The 19,869-nt window shown below is 39.0% G+C and overlaps 2 protein-coding genes across 3 annotated transcripts in view; both read left to right on the top strand.

The window, feature by feature from the left end:
* The window catches only part of LOC132789887 (probable basic-leucine zipper transcription factor Q), a 41,872-nt gene extending 23,023 nt beyond the window's left edge, over positions 1-18,849 (top strand). The window contains exons 2-9 of one of the 2 annotated variants that reach the window (XM_060798203.1): positions 986-1,599; positions 1,663-1,770; positions 4,929-5,007; positions 6,805-7,784; positions 15,412-15,543; positions 15,923-16,572; positions 16,649-16,837; positions 17,742-18,849. In XM_060798203.1, the coding sequence (XP_060654186.1) occupies positions 1,455-1,599; positions 1,663-1,770; positions 4,929-5,007; positions 6,805-7,784; positions 15,412-15,543; positions 15,923-16,572; positions 16,649-16,837; positions 17,742-17,828 (2,370 nt within the window). In that variant the 5' untranslated portion in view covers positions 986-1,454 and the 3' untranslated portion in view covers positions 17,829-18,849. Of the gene's footprint in view, positions 1-985; positions 1,600-1,662; positions 1,771-4,928; positions 5,008-6,804; positions 7,785-15,411; positions 15,544-15,922; positions 16,573-16,639; positions 16,838-17,741 lie in introns of both variants that reach the window. The other variant, XM_060798202.1, reaches the window with a different exon arrangement.
* On the top strand, positions 13,425-14,910 carry LOC132789888 (putative uncharacterized protein DDB_G0294196). The gene has a single exon (XM_060798204.1). It carries the CDS (start codon positions 13,499-13,501, stop codon positions 14,870-14,872), a length of 1,374 nt encoding a protein of 457 aa, XP_060654187.1. The 5' UTR covers positions 13,425-13,498; the 3' UTR covers positions 14,873-14,910.
* Positions 18,850-19,869: the final 1,020 nt, after the last annotated feature.

Raw genomic sequence — 19,869 nt, 5'->3', positions numbered from 1 at the left:
ATGTATATAAATTAGATTTGAAAGTAAATTTAAAACGATTAAATGATTTATTTAGGAAAAACCAAAAATATTTTATAAGAGAAAAATAATTGATTCGTTGATGCTTCTTTAAAAATAAAAATTATATCCATATTCGCAAAAATATTGAATTGGCCAAATTACAAAAAATATTTTATTATTAAAAATTAAATACATTAAATACATTATAACTAAAATGTTATCAAAGTTGTGTTTATAATAGTATTTTTCAATTTTACGTGTAGGTCTTAAGCACTGCTATTTCAAAGTTCAGAGTTGTATTTATGTAACCAATTTCTGAATATTTTCGAAATAATATTTTTAATTGGGGTTGAAGCGTAATTAAATTATCAATTTAAATAATTGATTGCAAACATTAAAAATTAGGTGCACCATTTTTCGGATTTAGAATCTATCAGTTTATCAAGAAATGCTTCTTTTGGAGTACAAATTGTGTTACTTCTTACAATATTACAAAAATCTCTTAAGATTGATATCATGGTTAAAAATAAAACAAAATGTTTGAATTCTCATTTATTATTTATTTATAAATCTTTGATATAGGTAATTAATGGCATCCACACTTCGTAGTTAAAACTTCTTAGTTTAAGGCTTAAAGAGTTTGCTCGACTTTTGACGACAGCGAAAAAATGGGCTTTTAATTAAAAAGGCATTGCGGGATTTTAATTGCGTGGCGATAAGATTAAATTTGCAAAAACAAACAATGCTCGGTATAAATGAAATATAAATACGTAGACGTCAAACGATATGAGCCACTCTCTCTCTCTCTCTCCCTCTCTCTTTCGATACCCATTGAAATTTAAGCCGCAACAACACAAGCAACAGCAAAAACAAAATGCAAACTGTGCAACAGCAAACAGTAAACAGAAAGAGAACACACAACAAAAAATTGTGATTGTCAATTTGTATTTATGCCGTCTGTGTGTCGTTTGCTCTTATTTTACAGATTTAACAACCGAGCCGACCGCTCACAGATTTGGATTCGTTAAAAATTGAAAAATCAGCAGAGCAGATCAGATCAAAGAGAGAGTTGGGGTTACAAACAGGACAAGGACAAGCCCAAATCCGCGCCCCAAATCCGTGCCCGACCCCAGGTCAAATGCAATAAGCTGCAGCGACGCAGCGCAACCAAAACCCAAAAGTCCATAAACAAAGCGACAGTCTAAGCCCCAGGCGAAAGGGAGAGAGAGGAGAAAGGGGAGAAAGCAAAGAACAAACAACAACAAAGTTGGTTGTCAGCAGCCGGCAGAATTGCTTTCTTGTACTTTGGACACACGTGCGCCGCGGCTGCGCCGTTGACGTCGTCGCCGTCGCCGTGCCCGTTCCCAGTGTCCTTGCCAACGTCATCGTCATCGTCGTCGTCGTTGTCCGTTGCATCCGCATCCAGCGCATTGCCAGCGGCTCTGGCGGCCACAATGAAGCTGTCAAAACTGTCCAACCAGACGAACTCGCAGGATCCGCAGGCGGTTAACTCGCGCATCTTTGTCGGCAATCTGAATACATTTCAATGCTCCAAAACGGACGTGGAGCGCATGTTTCAAATCTACGGTCGACTGGCAGGTGAGTTCCCAGCTCCCAGTTCCCAGTTCGTGTTCTTCTTTGCTAAACTTGATTCTTCCTCAGGCATCTCAATGCACAAGGGCTACGCCTTTGTGCAGTTCACAAATCCATTCGATGCTCGCAACGCTTGTCACGGCGAGGATGGCAAGACGGTGCTCAGCCAGACCTTGGGTACGTTTTTTTTCTTATTCTTTATCTGCCTTACTTTTTTCACTAAGAATATGTTTCGGCGACAGCCGAAACTGAGGTATGATTTGAGGTATGATTTGTCTAAAAATATTTTTGATGGTATTTAAGAATGTTATCAAGAAATTGGAATATCAGACAGGCATTAAAGGACTTTTCCAATATTAATAATTAGTTCCATGCTTTGATTACCTTGCGAGTCTTTAACATATTTTATTAACTTTTAACTTTAATGACTTTAATAACTTTTAATATTAAATGTTACATTTAATTAGTATTTTAATTATTTAAAATAACTCGAAAAGTAAATTAAAGGTTTTCAGAAAAAAATGTACTTGTATTGAAATATTTTTATTAATTTGAATTTTTGAATCTATTAATTTTGAATTCTGAGTTTAAACTAAAGCTAAATTAGCCAATGCAACTGAAAATATGTTTAATGTTGTAGTTCTTGAGACTCTAAAAACTTGATTTAAGAAATAAATTGGATTCTTTAATTCCAATCTTTAATAATAAAGCAAACATACGCGCACTTTAAATACAAACTTGTAGTTAGCTTTATTACAAAGTTAGCCAATTGTTTCCTACATGAGCTATTTCCTTTCTAGACAATTCCTAGTAAGGGAAGTATCAAAGAACTTGAAATTTTTCGTGAAGCATATTGCATATTTTGCCAGATATAAAGTTGTTAGCTGCCTGTAAGTGTTGGAGCGTTGGAGTGTGTGTGTGTGTGTGTTCAGTTGAGTTGAGTTGTTGTTTTGCATAGACATAGACACATTTGCAGACCTTAACCCTCGCCCAGTTGCATGTGGCTCGATGTCGATGTGGTTGAGGAGTCGCCAGGTTAATGGCCGCCAGGCTGCCAGCGAGCCGCCAGTTGCGGAAGTGCAGCACTAAAATCGAACAAACGCGCGAAAAAAGGCAAAACGCGGTACAAATCGTGAGGTCGTCGTCGTCGTCGTCGGCGGCGAGTTTAAGGAAGGCAACTGGGAAGAAGAACTGAGGATTGAGCTCCTTGTGTGTGCTCCTTGGCATGTGTAGTGGCCATATCTTAGCACAGCGACTGTCTGCGTATTTTGTGGAAAAGCGGAAGTCGTTGCAGGCCGCAACTTAAAGTGCGGCAAACATAAATCGCAGTGCGATACTTTTAATGAAATTTCAATGTTGTGTCAGGCAGCAACCTCAACCGACTTCACTACCTGACAACTGACTGTTTGTCGATTTAATTTAAAATGCTTAATGAAATTTCAGGCGTCGTCGCGCGTCACTTGCAGCTGCAAAATGCACTGCGAAACGAACAGACAGAGAGACGGAAACAGGAAAGCGATGCCTTGGTATTCTTTCATGCGTATCTCTCGCTCGTGTGAAGAACAACTTAATGCACTTAGCGCGCTATGTCACTGACAACGCTGCGTATACGTATTCCGCTGTCATATCCATACGCCCCGTTGGCGCGCAATGAAAACTTTACAGCGCTCATAAAAAGCTCTTCTTTTTCCAAAGACAGAGCGATGCTTATGTAAATGTAGCATGCTAATTTCACTGATTATAGAAAGACGAACCAAAACACAAAGTAATGCAAGACATAGCTTCATCTTTCGCTTTCTTCGAGCTGAGCTCTTCTCTTAGCTCTCAAGTTGAGTGGTCGCTGTAATATTTCATTGCTACGCGCCATTGACTTTTGGCTCAACGGAATGCGGACTGTGGTCTGGCCAACGTTAAACCGATTTGCCTGGAACTGGACTGCAAAACTTAACTGGAAATCCTTCTTATGCTTTTATCCTTAATCTTAATTATAGCCTGCCAGCAGCCAGAAGCTAAAGGCGAGCCCAGACAAACAGAGAAGAGAAATGCAAACGCTTCCGCACACACCCCTCCACATCCAGTAATTTGTAGTTATAGCAACTGCCTTCCCCTTCGAATGGGGCGGATTTGTCTTTTTTTTTTTGGGGCGCGTGTCTTTTTGTTTTTTTATTATTTACTTTTTTTGTGGCCACCCTGCGGCGCAGCCGACGCACTTCAAACTTTGTCATGAATTATGATGAACGAGCGCGTTTGCCAAACTTCCCACAAACATAAAAAAAATCCCCCATAAAAAACTGGCCCAAACGTCGCACCCTTTTCATTGAGAAATTAAATGTTTAACGCACGCAGAATGGGAATTTCCGCAATTTTAATGCTCTACTATAGACAATGAGATGAGGTATAGCATAATTATGTTCTTAAGCTAGAGACTTCATCAGTTGATTGCAAACATTTTCGTAGAATTCTTCTTGAGACGATTTTCAAACAAAACATATTCTACTACAAAAATGGTCTATATTGAGAAACTATAATAATTACAATTTTGATAAGATTTTATTTTATTTTTTAAATAATTCTTGTAAAATCTTTAGATTTTATAAGTTTTAATATGTAATATGTATCTATACTTTTACTTTATTGTATTTTGATTATAATTTATTTTATCCCTCGAAATCTTCAGATTTTATAAGTATTAATAAGCAATAATTATTTTCCTTTTTAGATTTTCATTATAATTTGTTTTATCCTGTAAAATCTTTAAGTTTTTTATGTATTCATTTAACAACAATTATCCTTTAGTTTATTCATTTTTTTATATAATTGGTTTTATTAAACTTCAAAATATTTTAGAGCATTCACACTTCGTTTTTAACGCGCGTTAAACATACGTTGCTTTTATCTTATGCAAAATCTGACAATGTCTTTTGCCGCTGTTAACTCTGTGTTGTGTTATTTATTAAGATTAATGATTGCAAAGTCGGATTAAATTATTATCGTAATGCAGTCGGACAACAAAATGCACAGAGTGTGAGACACTTTAGCGCACTTTTAATCAGCACAAGCTCTACGAGAGCATTTGCATAATGAAAAATCAACACACAAAATAAGAAACAAAAAAACAAAAATAATAATGTCTAAGCCGAAGAATAATGGAAAGCCAAAATTCCATTGTCTATTGTGCATTACTTTGCAGTCCCTTCAAAGGGAAGGTTTTTTCTATTTTTTGTTTTTTCGACAGGAGTCAGAAGTATTCATATTATGAACAGCTTTGCTTTTGTCGCCTTGATTAACAGCCGACTTATTTATCTCTTTGCTTTGCTTTTTTTTATTCATTGCAGATGTCAACATGGTGGCGGAGCCGAAGGCGCATCAAATTGGCCGAAAACGGCAAAACGTTAGCAAAACTGGCAACGATTGGTAAGGAAAGAACTCAATTTCATGCTTGAAATTTTAATTTAAATAAAATGCCAACATTTAGGCAGTTAGGCGCAAGTTTTGTGCACAATTTAACAACGCCAACTGACGCTCATTTCGAAAAGTTTATTTACATATCATTTAACGGCTTGGCTCAGTCCTGTGACAGAAATGTGGGCTGAGCAAATTAGGGGGAGTGGAGTGGAGTGAAGCGACAGCCACACACAAATAAATAAATAAATAAGGCACAATCCATCAGGGCATGGACATGAACATGGACGAATGTTCGCATTCGCATTCGTATTCGTATCCTTTGTTTCACATAAAGTATTTTGACTGTCAGCTCTATGCGATTTTCGTTTGCCACTTCCTGAGTTTCGACTTCGTCTCCGTCTCTGTCTCCGCAGTTGCCTCTGTCTTTTTATACCCGCTACCCATAGAGAAGAAGGGTATACCCTATTGTGTAATTTCGTGAAATGTATTTAACAGGCGGAAGGAAATATCAGTGACTCTTTAATATTTTTGATCTGCGTCAACAGCGGAGATATAGCCATGTCTGTCTGTCTGTCTGTCCGTCCGTATTAACACCTAGATTTAGGAGTAGAGCTTTAATTTATTTTAAGCACTTGTTATGTTTAAGCTTGTTAGTTATATAAGAAATACGGTGTGGGCAAAAAGGCCTACTTACTACGGGTTTGAGTGACGATCTGGGATATTTTTTACTGTATGATAATAATAATAATATTTTGAATGTAGTACTATTTCGATATACCAAATAATGCTTTTGATGAATTTTTAGTATTTTTGTGGTATGATATATTTTAAAATGAATACCGCACTGTTTTTCTTCTATTCAAAAGCGGGTATCTCATAGCGGGTATCTCATAGTCAAGCACACACGACTGTAGTTTTCTTACTTGTTTTCTCTTTGTCTGTGTCTGGGTCAGTTGTGTGTGCTTTTTTCGAGTGCTGCGTCAACACACAACAACTCGGTCTCGCTGAACAAAAAATTGCTGGCTGCCTGTGTTTGGGGTCTGTGAGGAGGAACTGTGACTGACAGTTGCAATGTATGCTATAATATCCTGGTTCTTGGTCGCTGGCGTTGACATGTGCACTTGTTTGTCCCTGGTGCGGCCTTAATGATGACTGAGCGAACCGAACGCCAGCAACATTCACAATTTATTTTTTGGGGACGTTGTCGTCGCCATCGCCATCGCCATCGCCATCACCGTCTCCGTCAACAACTTGCCACTCGTGTGGAAATATTTAATTTAAGCTTAATGACGCCGAAAGGCGATGTGCGTTAACGCTTTAAAAAGGTGAAACAGTAAGGTACAAGATGTGTGTGGGAGTTGATTGTAATTAAAACACAAACATGTTCAGGTGGGTTTCATGGTTCTGTTTGTCATTTAAATGCCCATTGACCGCACACGCACACAGAAACGTTGACCAAAAAAGCCACAATTGTCACCGCACGTTGGGCGCCAAACGATATGAAAACTGCCTCAATATTTGACCACAAATGGCTGGTGAGTCTGGCATTTGTATCAATCACAGGCAGACAGACAGACAGAAAAGGACTTCGGCACTATTAAAGGGGGATGATAATTGGCAAATGACAATTGAATGGGGCGTCATAGCGACAACTGGAGTGAGTCCTAAACAAATATTGACTGGTTGGCACACAAAATGGGCAACAGTTGAATTGCTCTCTTTTATTTCGGGAGGGCAAACATTGACACTTCAATTACAAGCATTTACCGCATCTAATGAGCTGTCACTCCTTGATACCTTTCACAGGGATTACTTCTACGACAGCTACTGCTCCTCGGCTTTGTTGCGCGGCGGTGGCGGTGGAGGGGCCAACGGGGTGCGTCCCAAGAAGCGCAAGCGTCTGATGACCAACAACAACAGCTTGGCCGCAGCTGTACAACAGCAACAGCAACAACATGGCTCGCATCATCATAGTGCTGCAGCTGTGGCTGCTGCTGCCGCGGCTGCTGCAGTGCATCATCAGCAACAGCAACAGGCGCAAGCGGCACAGCAGCACCAGCAACATCAGCAACAACAGCAGCAGCAGCAACATCATCATCAGCAGCAAGTGGCGGCTGTTGCCATGGCGGCGATGGCAAATTTGTTGCCACAGCAGCAGTTGTTGCTGCATCAGCAGAATCTGTTGTCGAATGCCGCGGCCGCTGTGGCCACTACGGCGGCAACAACAGCGGCGCCAGCTGCTTTGCACTGGTCGCAATTCAAACAGGAGCAGCAGCAGCAGCAGCATAATCAACAACAACAACAGCAGCAGCAACAGCAACAGCAGCAACAATTTGCGGCTGCTGCTACGGGTTTCCAGTTGAAGAGCGTCATCGCTGGACAGTCAACGACATCGCCGCAGAATACAAAGTCAGCAATAATTGCTAATCAAACAGCGCTCGTGGAGCCATACGGTGCCTTCTCCCAGCAGCCGTCGCATCACCAGCAGCAGCAACAGCAACAACAGCAGCAGCAACAGCAGCAACAACAACAGTTGGGTTGCTTGTTGCAACCGTTGACTTTGGCATTGTCCCCACAGCAACCGCAGCCGCTACAATTGCACAGCCAATTGATGCAGCATCAACAACAGCAACATCAGCAACAGCAACAACAACATCACCACCAGCATCAGCATCAGCAACAACATCAGCAGCAGCACCAGCAGCATCAGCAACACCAACAACAACAACAGATAGCACAGGAGCAATTAAGTTTGCATCAACATTGGGGACCATTCAAAGTCTACAGTGAGTATTGACTGCATTTGTTTTCTCCCATTCTCCTTCCAGACGTGCCAACAATTGTTTGGTTATTTCATTTGATTTGCTCCGCTATTAAATTGTGGTTCTAGACACTGTTTAAACATTTAGTGAGCTTGTGATGGCTACGAGAAATTGGTCATGAAATTGAGATAGATAAGAATGAAATTTGTAGTAAAAAATTCTTGTCTAAAATATTAATAGAAATTTGAAATCTGTTATTTCATCATATAAATGTAAGAATGATGTAATATTGTTTTATAATTATTAATAGTTTTATTTAATATAGGTACGCGGGTGGGAGTTTTGTAATATAAAATACACGTTTTAGATTAAATGTATCGAATTGTTCAACTTAAATCTCAGACGACCGTTCTGCTTGCGACTTTTCTCTCTTCGCGTTCTTTCTCGACTCTGTTCTCCTCTTCGTCCTGTGTGACCGTCTTTTTCGTAGCCTTTAATACCACCTTGCTGCTGCGGTCTGGCAACACGTCTACATACTACTTTACACTCGGCCCTCCTGATCCTCATCATCCGTCTCGGATGATAACAGCTCTTCGTTCTCTGCCACGAACTTCCACAGCTTCATGTTGTCGCAGCTTGTCGTTGTGATGTTTGGTCCTTCGACGTTAGTTGCTGCTTTCTTTACATCATATCGACCGTTGCGTTTCACATTAACGATCTTGTATGGACCCAGGAATTCGCTCGCCAATTTACGCCCTGCTACGAATTGTGTTCTTTTGATGGCAACGAGGTCACCAAGCTTGTAAATACTTTCCGAACGACGTTTCTTATCGTAGTTGGCCTTGTAACTTGCTTGAGCTTTCTCAATGTTGCGTTTGGCTTCGGCACGCAGATATTGACGTTCTTCGTTAAATTGTTCGACTAACTCTCGATTCAGCAGCTCCAGTAATTTATCGTCGACCTTATTACGAATCTTAGTACCAAACATTATCTCAAATGGGGATGCGTGTGTAGACGAATTCACGTGCGAATTTATAGCCCTTTGCACACTGGATACGTGTTTAAACCATTTGGACGGCTCTTCTGCAGAAACTTTTGCGATAATCGAAAGAATGGTGCGATTGACCCTCTCGATTTGACCATTGCCTCTAGCCACTCCTGTCGTTGACCAAACGTGCTCCACCATATTAGCACTTGCAAACTCCGCAAATCCATTTGACGTGAAAGCGACACCTCTGTCGCTAACGATGCGCATTGGGAAACCGAAAATGCTTGCCCATTCGGTTAGCTTCTTGACAACTTCTTCGTATCCTGTTGACTTAACTGGGAAAAGCCATACGAACTTGGAGAATGCATCGACTACTGCCAGTATATACTTGTAGGCCTTTGAAGTCGCATCCATGGGGCCTAGATGGTCGATATGCAAAGTATGAAGAGGTACATCTCCCTTGTCAATACAGTGCAAAAAACCCTCTTGCTTGCCTAACTTCTTGCTATGGATGATACAACGGATACAATTAGAAATGTATTTTGACACCTTACCCTCCAAGTGTGGTATAAAATACTGCTGCTTAATGCTATGCATTGTCTTTTGTACAGCAAAATGGCCATCTTCGTGGGCGTTGGCTATCACCTCACGCTCCATCATCTTTGGGACCACCAAAAGCTCGTTTCCCGCGACTTGTTTAAAGAGTAGACCTCCTTTCATCTTGTAGTCTTCGTACGGACCTGCTTGAAGGCTTTGAACTACTGCCTTAACATGATCTACGTGTTTCATCTTTTCTCCAGCACGGTGTTCTATATCGGGAGTAAAGCCTTGTATGTAAAGCACCCATTGCTGCACATCTCTTGGAACATCTTCTTTGGTCGTTGCTTGTTTAAAAGCTGCACAGTCGGTTACTAGCTTGAATCGGATTCCTAGCAGATAATGACGGAATTTCTTTAATGCTAAATATGCGGCTTTAATTTCCAAACAGTAGCTATGCTTCTTAGATTCAGCTTCGGACGCCTTTTTGCTCCAGAAGTGGACAGGATGAAGCTTTCCATCGAACCACTGCATCAGCATTGCTCCGAACCCTTCTTTGGATGCGTCAGTATGTAACTCAGTAGCAGCATCTCTGGCGTATATGTGCAAGATCGGTTCACAAGTTAACAGCATTTTTAACGATTTTATTGACTCCATCTGTGCAGGACCAATCTTAAACTCGGCGTCTTTCTTCAATAAGTTGGTTAGTGGTCGAGCGACTTCAGCGTATCGGGGAATAAACTTTCTGAAAAAAACCTGTCAGGCCAAGAAACGACTGAATATGTTTGATGTTTTTGGGAGTTGCGAAATGTCTAACAGCTGTTGTCTTCTCGGATCCAGGCCAGATCCTTCCATTTTCTACCGTATGCCCCAAAAAACATATGCGCTGCTCCAGGAAACTGCATTTCTTCCATTTTATTTTTAAGTCGAACTCGGCTGCTGTTTCCAGTACTCTTTTCGTTTTTTTCCATACATTCGTTCACGGTTTCGGAATATACGACAATGTCGTCCATATATAACTGCATCACGTCTTCGTTTATAAGTTTTTGAAATATATGGTTCACGAACCGTATAAAGGCTGCTGGTGAGTTCCTGAACTCGAATGGCGCTTTATTAAATTCAAATAAGCCTTCTCGTGTTACAAAAGCGGTGAACGGTTTGCTGGCCTCTTCAACTGGCACGTTGAAAAACCCATTTTCCAGATCCATGATTGTGAAATACTTAGCGGCTTGCAGCTTTTCTAGAACGTCTTCAATAAGTGGCACCGGGAATTGATCTTGCAACACCATACTGTTCAATTTGCGATAATCGACGCAGACCCTTAGCGTTTGATCTTTTTTTTTAACAACGACGATTCTACTAGCTACGTGTGAAGACGATTCACGCACAATACCTTTTTCCAGCCATTCGCTTACTTGATTCTTAACTGCTTCTGCTTCACCTGCGGATAAGCGACTTGGCGACTGACGAAATGGTTTTATAACTCCATCTGGCGTGATGCTCAACTCGATTGGGCACTGCTTTCGTGCGCCAACTCTTTGAAAACTTGTATCGATTAATTCCATTACCTTTTCTTTGTATTGAGGCGCTACTGCAATGTCATTGTGCTCCTCGAATACGCTGAGAACATCACCTGAATATTCCATTAAGCACTTCTGCTCAGAATCAAGGCTTTCGAATATGAATCCATTGGCATCAGCTGAGAGCTTGAATTTCTTGATAAAGTCATATCCCAACAGCGCACTATACTCCATCGCACTATTTGGCACCACCAAGAATTTGTGATCTGTGTGCAACTGGTCGATCTTTACACGCGCATTGAAAAAGCCTATTGGTGTCGTGCACTTATTGCCTAAGCCACGCAAGGTAGATGCACTTTTAAACATGTCAACATTGTTCATCTTTTCCATCACATTTTCATTTACAATAGTGACGTCAGAGCCAGTGTCAACCAGACAGTCAACACGCACATCATTTATAAGGATTGCTTTTAGACGACGCTGATCTGCAACAATGTGTACTTTGTTGTTACCTTGAGTACAATTGCGGGATATATGCCCGTTCTCATTGCAACGGAAACACTTAACTTCGGCTTTACATTCGTTTCGTTTGTGATCTGGTGAACCGCAATTATAACAATGTTCTTTACGTGATTTGTTTGCCGCATCTTTTGCTAGTATAGCCCACTGTACTTGAGTCACTGTTCTTCTTCTCGTTACTTTTCTTTTCAGGTTCTTGTGTCAGTTCATAGATTTCGTACTCTGCCTTAAGTGCCTTATATGTCATGCACCGGTACATAGCACATTTGTACTCGCTTTTTATCTGTAGGCCATTGACAATATGACGTATCACTGCTGCCTCTTCGACATCGCCTGTACTTGCCAGCTTTTTCATTTGGAGAATATATTCATGGAACGATTCAGACTTTTTCTTTTACGATCGCGCAACAATTGATGAATATCGGCACTGTTCCAAGTGCACTTGAACTCTTCAATTAGCTTCTCTTTCAAGTTTTAAAGTCACACACCGATTCCGATTCCAAATACAATTTAGCCGCACCAGTCATCTTAGCCCTAGCTTGGACATATTTTTGTTTTTCCGACAGTTCATATGCATCGGCATTGCATTCGAAATTTTCAAACCATTTCAGCACTGGCACCGTTGTACCGTCAAATTCGTTGATAATTTTCTCAAAACCATTGGCCGCAATCCTGACGCGATTCTCCCTTTGCTCATCTACTTCCACTTTCAGCGCCATTAGTTGGATTAGCTGCTCCAACTTGGTAGAAACGTTTATGTCACCTTGCAACGCCATATGAAAATCCAAACTTCCTTGTGAATTTGTTGTTATTTCATGATCCCCTTCCATCTTCTCTTTTTTTTAATACTTAAAATTGTGTTCTTTCCTTTTCTTTATCTTGTGTATGCTTGTGTTTCGTATTCTTCTGCAATACACACCAAACACCAACTGACAGACGAATACACACAATTGTAACGGCTTTTTCTTCTCTCTATACGCTTTGGTACGCCGTCTCTGTCGCTATTTCACCTCTGCACGCAATCGAGACTTTAATGTTCTGCATATACACCGACGCGATCGTTTGACCTTGAACACTAAATTGTTTTTTCACTGTTCTATTTCAACTTTGGGCTGATTATTGTAATTTCTTAGTCTCACAACTTCACAACTTTACAACTTTACAACTTTACAACTTTTACTCCAAATTACCAATAATCAGCTTTTTCAACGTAGACAACTTTTCCAATCTGTTTTCAAGTCACCGATTTTTATTACACTCACGCACACCGGACCGGTTGAGCCCCCAAATGTAAGAATGATGTAATATTGTTTTATAATTATTAATAGTTTTATTTAATATAGGTACGCGGGTGGGAGTTTTGTAATATAAAATACACGTTTTAGATTAAATGTATCGAATTGTTCAACTTAAATCTCAGACGACCGTTCTGCTTGCGACTTTTCTCTCTTCGCGTTCTTTCTCGACTCTGTTCTCCTCTTCGTCCTGTGTGACCGTCTTTTTCGTAGCCTTTAATACCACCTTGCTGCTGCGGTCTGGCAACACGTCTACATACTACTTTACATAAATTATTTAATATAGTAGTATAAAGTTAATGAAATATAAGTAGCTTTTAATCTACTAAACGCATATTAAAAGTTTATTATAAAATTGACAAAATATAAAAGTCAAAATGATTTTACAAGCGAAATGCTAATACGTATTTTACAACATTTTATTTTAAATGTTAATCTAAGAACACATTATTTTACAACTTGCTCAGAATTCTTTTTTGAAATTATTTAATTTTAAAGCTATTTTGAGACGATCTCCAAACTAGTTCTTTACAAAGTAAATTTTAAAATCTCTCATATTAAACAACTACAATATTAATTGGTATAAATCATCTTTCAAGAAAGTTTTACATTGCTTTTGATAAACATAATTAAGTTAGCTAAGGTTAATAAGTTTACATCGGCACCCTCTAAAGAGGTAGAACGTAGATAAATAGAGGTCCTTAGCTGTACCGCAGATATAATCATGTTAGCTTACCTGATAGTTTAAATAATTGTAATCAACATCATCATTAATACTTTTGCTAGCATTTTAATTTATTGTGATCGTTCTGTTTTTGTTAAACTTGTCAAGGAGAGAGACGCTTACAATGAATCGCTTGGTGTTTCTAAATATGAGAAATGTATCGGCGTCAAAGACTTGGCGCTAATTCAACTCATTTCTTCATTCTCTTGTTAATCATACTGCAAGTCATTCATATCTCAGAATCTCAGTCGCAAGTGAAGTCACAGTTTGTATCCAGGTCTTCATTGGAGGCGTTTCAATCCAAGCAGAAAATGCCTCCAGCTTATGTGAATGGTTTGCTTAGTTTGAAGGGAAGTCTGTTGACCAACAACTTTCAGCTAAAGCCAATTGTGAACACCAACATTGGAAATCGGGAACTTGGCTCTCATTTAGACTTCAAAATGCCGCCACAAACAGACGAAGCAAAGCAGCTGCTAGCTGAAGCGAAATACAATTTTCGTGAGCTCAACTCAAATATCGCAAACTCACCACAGAAACAAGAGGACTCCAAGAAATTGCTGGCACTGCAAGAACGCAATATGGATAAGGATAAATTGCATCAGCAACTCGATCAGCTACAATTGGAGCTGCGTAAACAGGACGATCAACTGAGCAAACAGGATATGGAGTTGGCTGCTCAAGTCTCGGCAACCTCAGCGCCATTGCAGCAAATGCCTGGACCAGTTCATCCGCCAATCGAGCAGCTTGCTGAGCAGTCGCAAGGCCCCCAACCCGTGTTGCAGTCTTCTTCACAGTTGCTGGATTTGCCGCAATCAACAGCTGAACGGGATACAACTCCTTTAGTAGTGCAAGCGGACGGCGAATCCAATTGCTATGCCAAGATGCAGTTGCTTCAACAGCTGGCCGAGCACTTTGGACAGAGTCAGCCACAGCAACTGCAGCAGCAATCTCAACAACAACACCAGCAGCTGCAACAACAAGCACAACAGCAGCAACAACCACAGCAACTGCGTTCGAACTTAGTGCAGTTATCAGCGCTTGAAGCAGGCGCAGAGGAAGATGATGAAGAACAGTATTTTGAGAAGGCAAACACAACTGAGCAATGCGATGAGACAACCAGAAAACCCAAATCCACTACTACTAAAAAACCCACAGCACGCACAACACACAAGTTGCCTTGTTGCAGCAAAAAACCAAAGCATAAGAAGCCAAAACAAAGCGTTAAGAAAGATAAAGAAGGAACGCAACTGAAGCGATCTCATCGACACACAACCATGAAGCCTAATTTGCGTATCGATGCCATTGCTACATTAATACGATATCGCAATAAGCAGAACGATCCAAATGCAGCTCAGCTGAATGAACCTCAACGTCCATTGCATGCGCAGCTTGGCAAGAATCGAAGGAAGCAAAAGTCCAGGTGGAGAACGAGCCTGAAGAGCAAAACTCGCAAAGAACGTGGTGTTGTCACCAGAAAGCAGCTTTTGCAGGCTGAAATCAAACTGTGGCCCATCAAAATAGCACACTGATTAGATCATTTTTGATTTTCTTTAAATATATATTTTATAATTTATGTTGTCATTAATATTTAATTTAGAGTAATTGATAGCACGTACTTTTATAAATTTAGTACTTTGCGAAGATATGTATTAATAAGTTTTTCAATAGTCATGAAGTATTTAAATTAGATAAGTTACTTGATAAAATGATATACTTTTGAATTAGAGAACTGACTAGCTGAATTTTCTTGAATAATTAGTATTTCAATAAGGCGATGTTTTTGGAATAGATGACATGTTTTATAAATACTCATTTCAATATTAAAGATAGTTGTAAGTTTGAGCTTACAGATACATATATCTCTGATAGTTATAAAGATTTTCACTACTATAAAGATATGATACACTTCTACCCTTTAAGGCTCAATATATTTGTTTCGCTTTAGACCGAAGCTAGGCTACAATGTGTATGTAATTTATTGGAGTATTTAATATTTCTGTTGCTACTCACTTAATTGCATTAGTATCCATATTTCATGCGTGTGTGTGTGTGTTTTGTGTTCTTGCAGGCAATCCGGATACATTAATCTGCGGCAATTGCAGGGAATGCTTCAGCGAGCTGTCTGAGTTATTGGACCACAAGAAAAGTTACTGCAAGCTGAGGTTCACATGCAAGTGCCAGGACGTGGCCTTTGCAGCAAGTAAGTCATCGTAGTAAAATGGGGCGTGGCTGGTTTTGTTTGTTTGTTGTTGCTGTTTTTGTCGGCAATTAATTTATGATTGTTAAACACTTTTCTGCCAAGCAACGTCGTATGTTATATGTGTGCGTGTGAGTGTGTGTTTGTCTAAGGCAGATGGAGGAGGAATCCTTGTTTGCAGCCAGTCAGCAACATCTGTCTGTCTCTCGGTGTGGATGTCCTGCGCCTTGCGGCTGCCTGCAAATTCATTTAAAATTGAGTTATTTATGCGACTAAGCCATGCCCCCATGCCATGACTATCTCGGCAAATTCCAACTTAAATAACTAATTAATTCTTGCATGTTTCGCACACACTCTCTCTCTCTCTTACTCACATGTTTAGAGTCGCCGCCAACGAGCGCCAAATTGCTTTGCGCCGTTTGCAAGGATGCATTCGCCAATCCCTGGGACTTGATGGTGCACGCACAGGCCGCACACATGGTTAACATTTACGAGCTGGGTGATGAGGCCACCGCCATCGCCACCATCAATGGCAATGGCAACACCAACAACAACAGCAACATCCAGAGCAACGGCAATCCCAGCCCCAGCAACAATGCAAACGATGCAACAGCAATTGCAACAAATGGACAAGGCATCGCAACGCCAACGTCAACGGCCGTTGTTGCCACTGTGGCAGCTTCGGCTGCCGCTGCTGCTGCTGCGGCTGATGAGGCAGCAGCCATAACAAAGCACATGCCAACGTCAGCAGCACTTAACAAGGAGCCAAATAACAATAACAAAATTAGCAACAATAACAACAGCATCAATGGACACTTGTCTCCCACAGTCGACAACATCCCCATCCCCACAGTTGCAACATCCCTTGCAACAAATGGCATTGATGTTGCCGCTGACGTTGCTGTTGCTGCTGCCGCTGTTGCTGGCGTTGCCGACGTTGCAGTTACAGGAGCCAACGATGGTCATGTCAGCAGCGACACTGAGACGCACTCCATGGACATCAAGTTTGCCATCTGTGGCAGCCCTAAGGAGGTGCGTTTGCCGCTTGTTGCATGTTGCAAAAAGTGTCACTTATAACTGAAAGAATTCGTTTCTTTAGTGTTTGCAGGATCAGCAACGCGATGATCTGTCGCTCGATGGACGCCTCTCGAGCAGCTCGCAAACACATCACTCCGATGACATCAACATGAGCATCAAGCTCCTCAATGGTTCCGTTTCCTCGCGTGGCAGCTCTCCTGGCCTGGAATCGGATGAGCCGCCGGCAACACGAGCCTGCATTGTGCGCACTCTGAGCATTGTGAGTATGAGCAGACAATTCATTTACTATTTAATTTCAATGAGTTAAAATTCATCAGAGGTTTTAAAATCCCAATTTCATGATAACGATTTTTTCGAAATAGTTCTAATTTGATAAACACACATTGAATAACTTGTTTTAGAATTTTAATATATGATTAGTAAATAATATTACTAACAATATGAAAGGAAAATGCTTTTAAATGAAAAATGGAGGTCTTTGGGTATTCTTCGGAATAATATTCTTAGACAATTTTAATATTTTCAGAAGTCTTGAATACTTGTTTTATTTTGAATTAGTTAAAAAAATATATGTCTTTGGCATTTGTTAATAATCTCATCGATGCAATAGTAGCTTATTCTATTGAGTATTAGTATCTTTGAATACACAGTGTCAATAGTCGACATTTGTATACAATATTAGTTTTGCACAATTTCAGTCAAACTTTTCACATTTTTGAATAAATTCATATAGTGAACCGTAAAGACAAAATGTTTATAGTACAAAATTTGATTTTTTTTTATCCCTTTTTCATACCCCAAATTTTTGTTTTGATTTGCTGTAACAATTTGGTATATATTGAACTATGTGGTATATTTAGTATGCAGTGGTATATCGTCATTTCAAGTATAACATTAGGTATATTTGCGTATCCCTTCGAAATATTTATTTGGTTTTTTTTTTCAATAATACCTCCTCCTCATTGTTTTACCTTTAATAAAATTGGGTAGTGGGTATTTCACAGTCAAACACACTCGACTGTAGCTTTCGGTAGTTGCTATAGAATTAGTAACTATTAGAATTGCTATAGATTCAAGACACGGTTTTAATTGGAACACTTTTTATTTACATACACTTGATATCTCCAATTATTAACGTTATACTTTTTTTTTTATATTTTCAGGAGGCAGCTGGATCTTCATCTTCGCCCACTGGGAATCCTTTGAGCCTGATGTCGAATGGCCTCAGTTTGGCGCTGGCACCACAATAAGCCAACAAATAGTCTAAGGACATTAGAGTGGATCTAAACTGAAAGTATATACACAATTTAGAGGATATCGTTGTATGACAAGAATAGAAGAGCGATTAGTGTGCAGCTGCAGATGAAGTATTCAAAATACTTGTATAGCTTTGGGCTTTTGTGTATTTGGGGAGTGTTATATGTAATCATGGTGGTGGCTGATGCAAGTGCAATTTATTCAGTATTTTTGTACTAGACTTAAGCTGATGATGAATGCGTGAAAATCAGTTTAAACAAAAAGAAATGAACGTAAATTACAGCAAAACATATCATTTTAAAATAGTAATTAGATATTATTGTAGCTATAACAATTACAAACTAATTACAAAATACGAGTACGTGTAACTAATTATATGTATGTCTTGTATCTTTGTCTGTACTGTCTTTGTTATTGTGTTCAGCGAAAAGTATTTTGGGTTTCAAACTGCATATGAGAACATAAAGGTAAAATAATGAAAATGAAATGAAAATATTTAAAAGTAAAGTTCATGGATTACGAGTATAATTACGAGGCATTGTGTAGAACAAAATGAGCTTTGTAAATAGACAAACTGAAGTTGATGAAGTGAAGGAAATAAACAGAGAAAGTCAAGTAATTATTGCCCAAGAAACTTATATTTTATATATAATAATTTATTTAATAAATATATATTATATATTAAACTATTAACAAGCCAACAACAATTATTATTATTATTATTCAATATACGTAAAATGTATATCAAGTGTAGCATAGTGTGACAACAGGTGTTTCAAAAACAAAAACAAAAACAACCAGAATAACATCAAATAGCCCCAAAGAATTATTTAAAGGGCTTAAACATATTATTACATAAACGCAACGTATTAATATTTAAAATACAATTACTATATCTAAATATATCTAAAAATTATGAATAACTTACATAAAACCATTATGTACTTATATCAAAACTAGCAGCTATGTAAATAGAAATTAGTTAATACCAAAAATTGCAAAAAAAAAAGAAAATATTGTAAACAATAACAGCATTCAATTCAGTGTCCTCCAGCTAAACATGTAAACAGGCAGAAAAATGTATTAAATAAAAGAAACTTATAAAAAATATGGTGGAATTTTTTACTATTGTTATTTTTTTGGGCGTGTTTCAGTTTATTTAAAGGAAGTAAGTACTAGTGAAGAGAGAAATGGTAAGCATATTATGTTGTCTTGTTGTTACCAAAAAGTATTTACTTTTAAAAAAATAGAACAAGCAACAAGAAATTCAGTACAAACTTGAAAAAAAATTTAGGGAGAAGATTATTCACATTTTACACTTTACATAAAATTTTCTGGATATACAATTAAAAAAAAAGTATCTGAAGATTGTTAAAATTAATGAGTAAATTATTTCACAATCTTATCATCATTTCTTTTCCAATTTCAATTAACTTTTCTGAAAATGTTTTCTAAGCTTTCTAAATGAACATTTAACATTTGCGATGTTTCGTCACTCTCAGGAGAGTGAAAGTACCATATTGCTTTCAAGTTTTGGTTGTTGTGTGTCTTCGTCAAATTCAAGTTTCGGAACATATTAGAAATTCTATTTGGAAGCTCATTAAAATAAATGATGATCAACTGCACACGACGCGACGCAGTCTGTAAACAGAGCAATGGAAAAAGGCAACAACGAGCAACGAGTAACTGCAGGACAATAACAAGGACATTGCAAACATTGTTGAAAGCAAAGCGTACGATAATGAAAACGCCAACAAAAGGTGAGTGCAGTTGGGCAGACAAAAAGGGGGGTAGCCTACGAGTACACACTTCTCTGCTCCCTTTGCCTACTCTCCAACTCTTTTGGCTCTCAGCTTACCTGAAAGTTTTGGACACAATGCCAAAATGCAGTTAACTTTATTAAAATGCGCAACGTAAATGGCTCGCATCGTGTTGTGTTGTTGTCCTGTTTGTCTTTTTTGTTGTTGCTGTTGTTTTGCACGTCCTTGCCGCTGGCTTCTGTGGCTGCTTCCAAACATTTTTATTGTCGCTGTT

This window comes from Drosophila nasuta, chromosome 3 (assembly GCF_023558535.2).
Source record: "Drosophila nasuta strain 15112-1781.00 chromosome 3, ASM2355853v1, whole genome shotgun sequence".
Classification (NCBI taxonomy): Eukaryota; Metazoa; Arthropoda; class Insecta; order Diptera; family Drosophilidae; genus Drosophila; species Drosophila nasuta.
The sequence above is the reverse complement of the archived record's forward strand: the minus strand, read 5'-3'. Positions and strand labels throughout refer to the sequence as shown.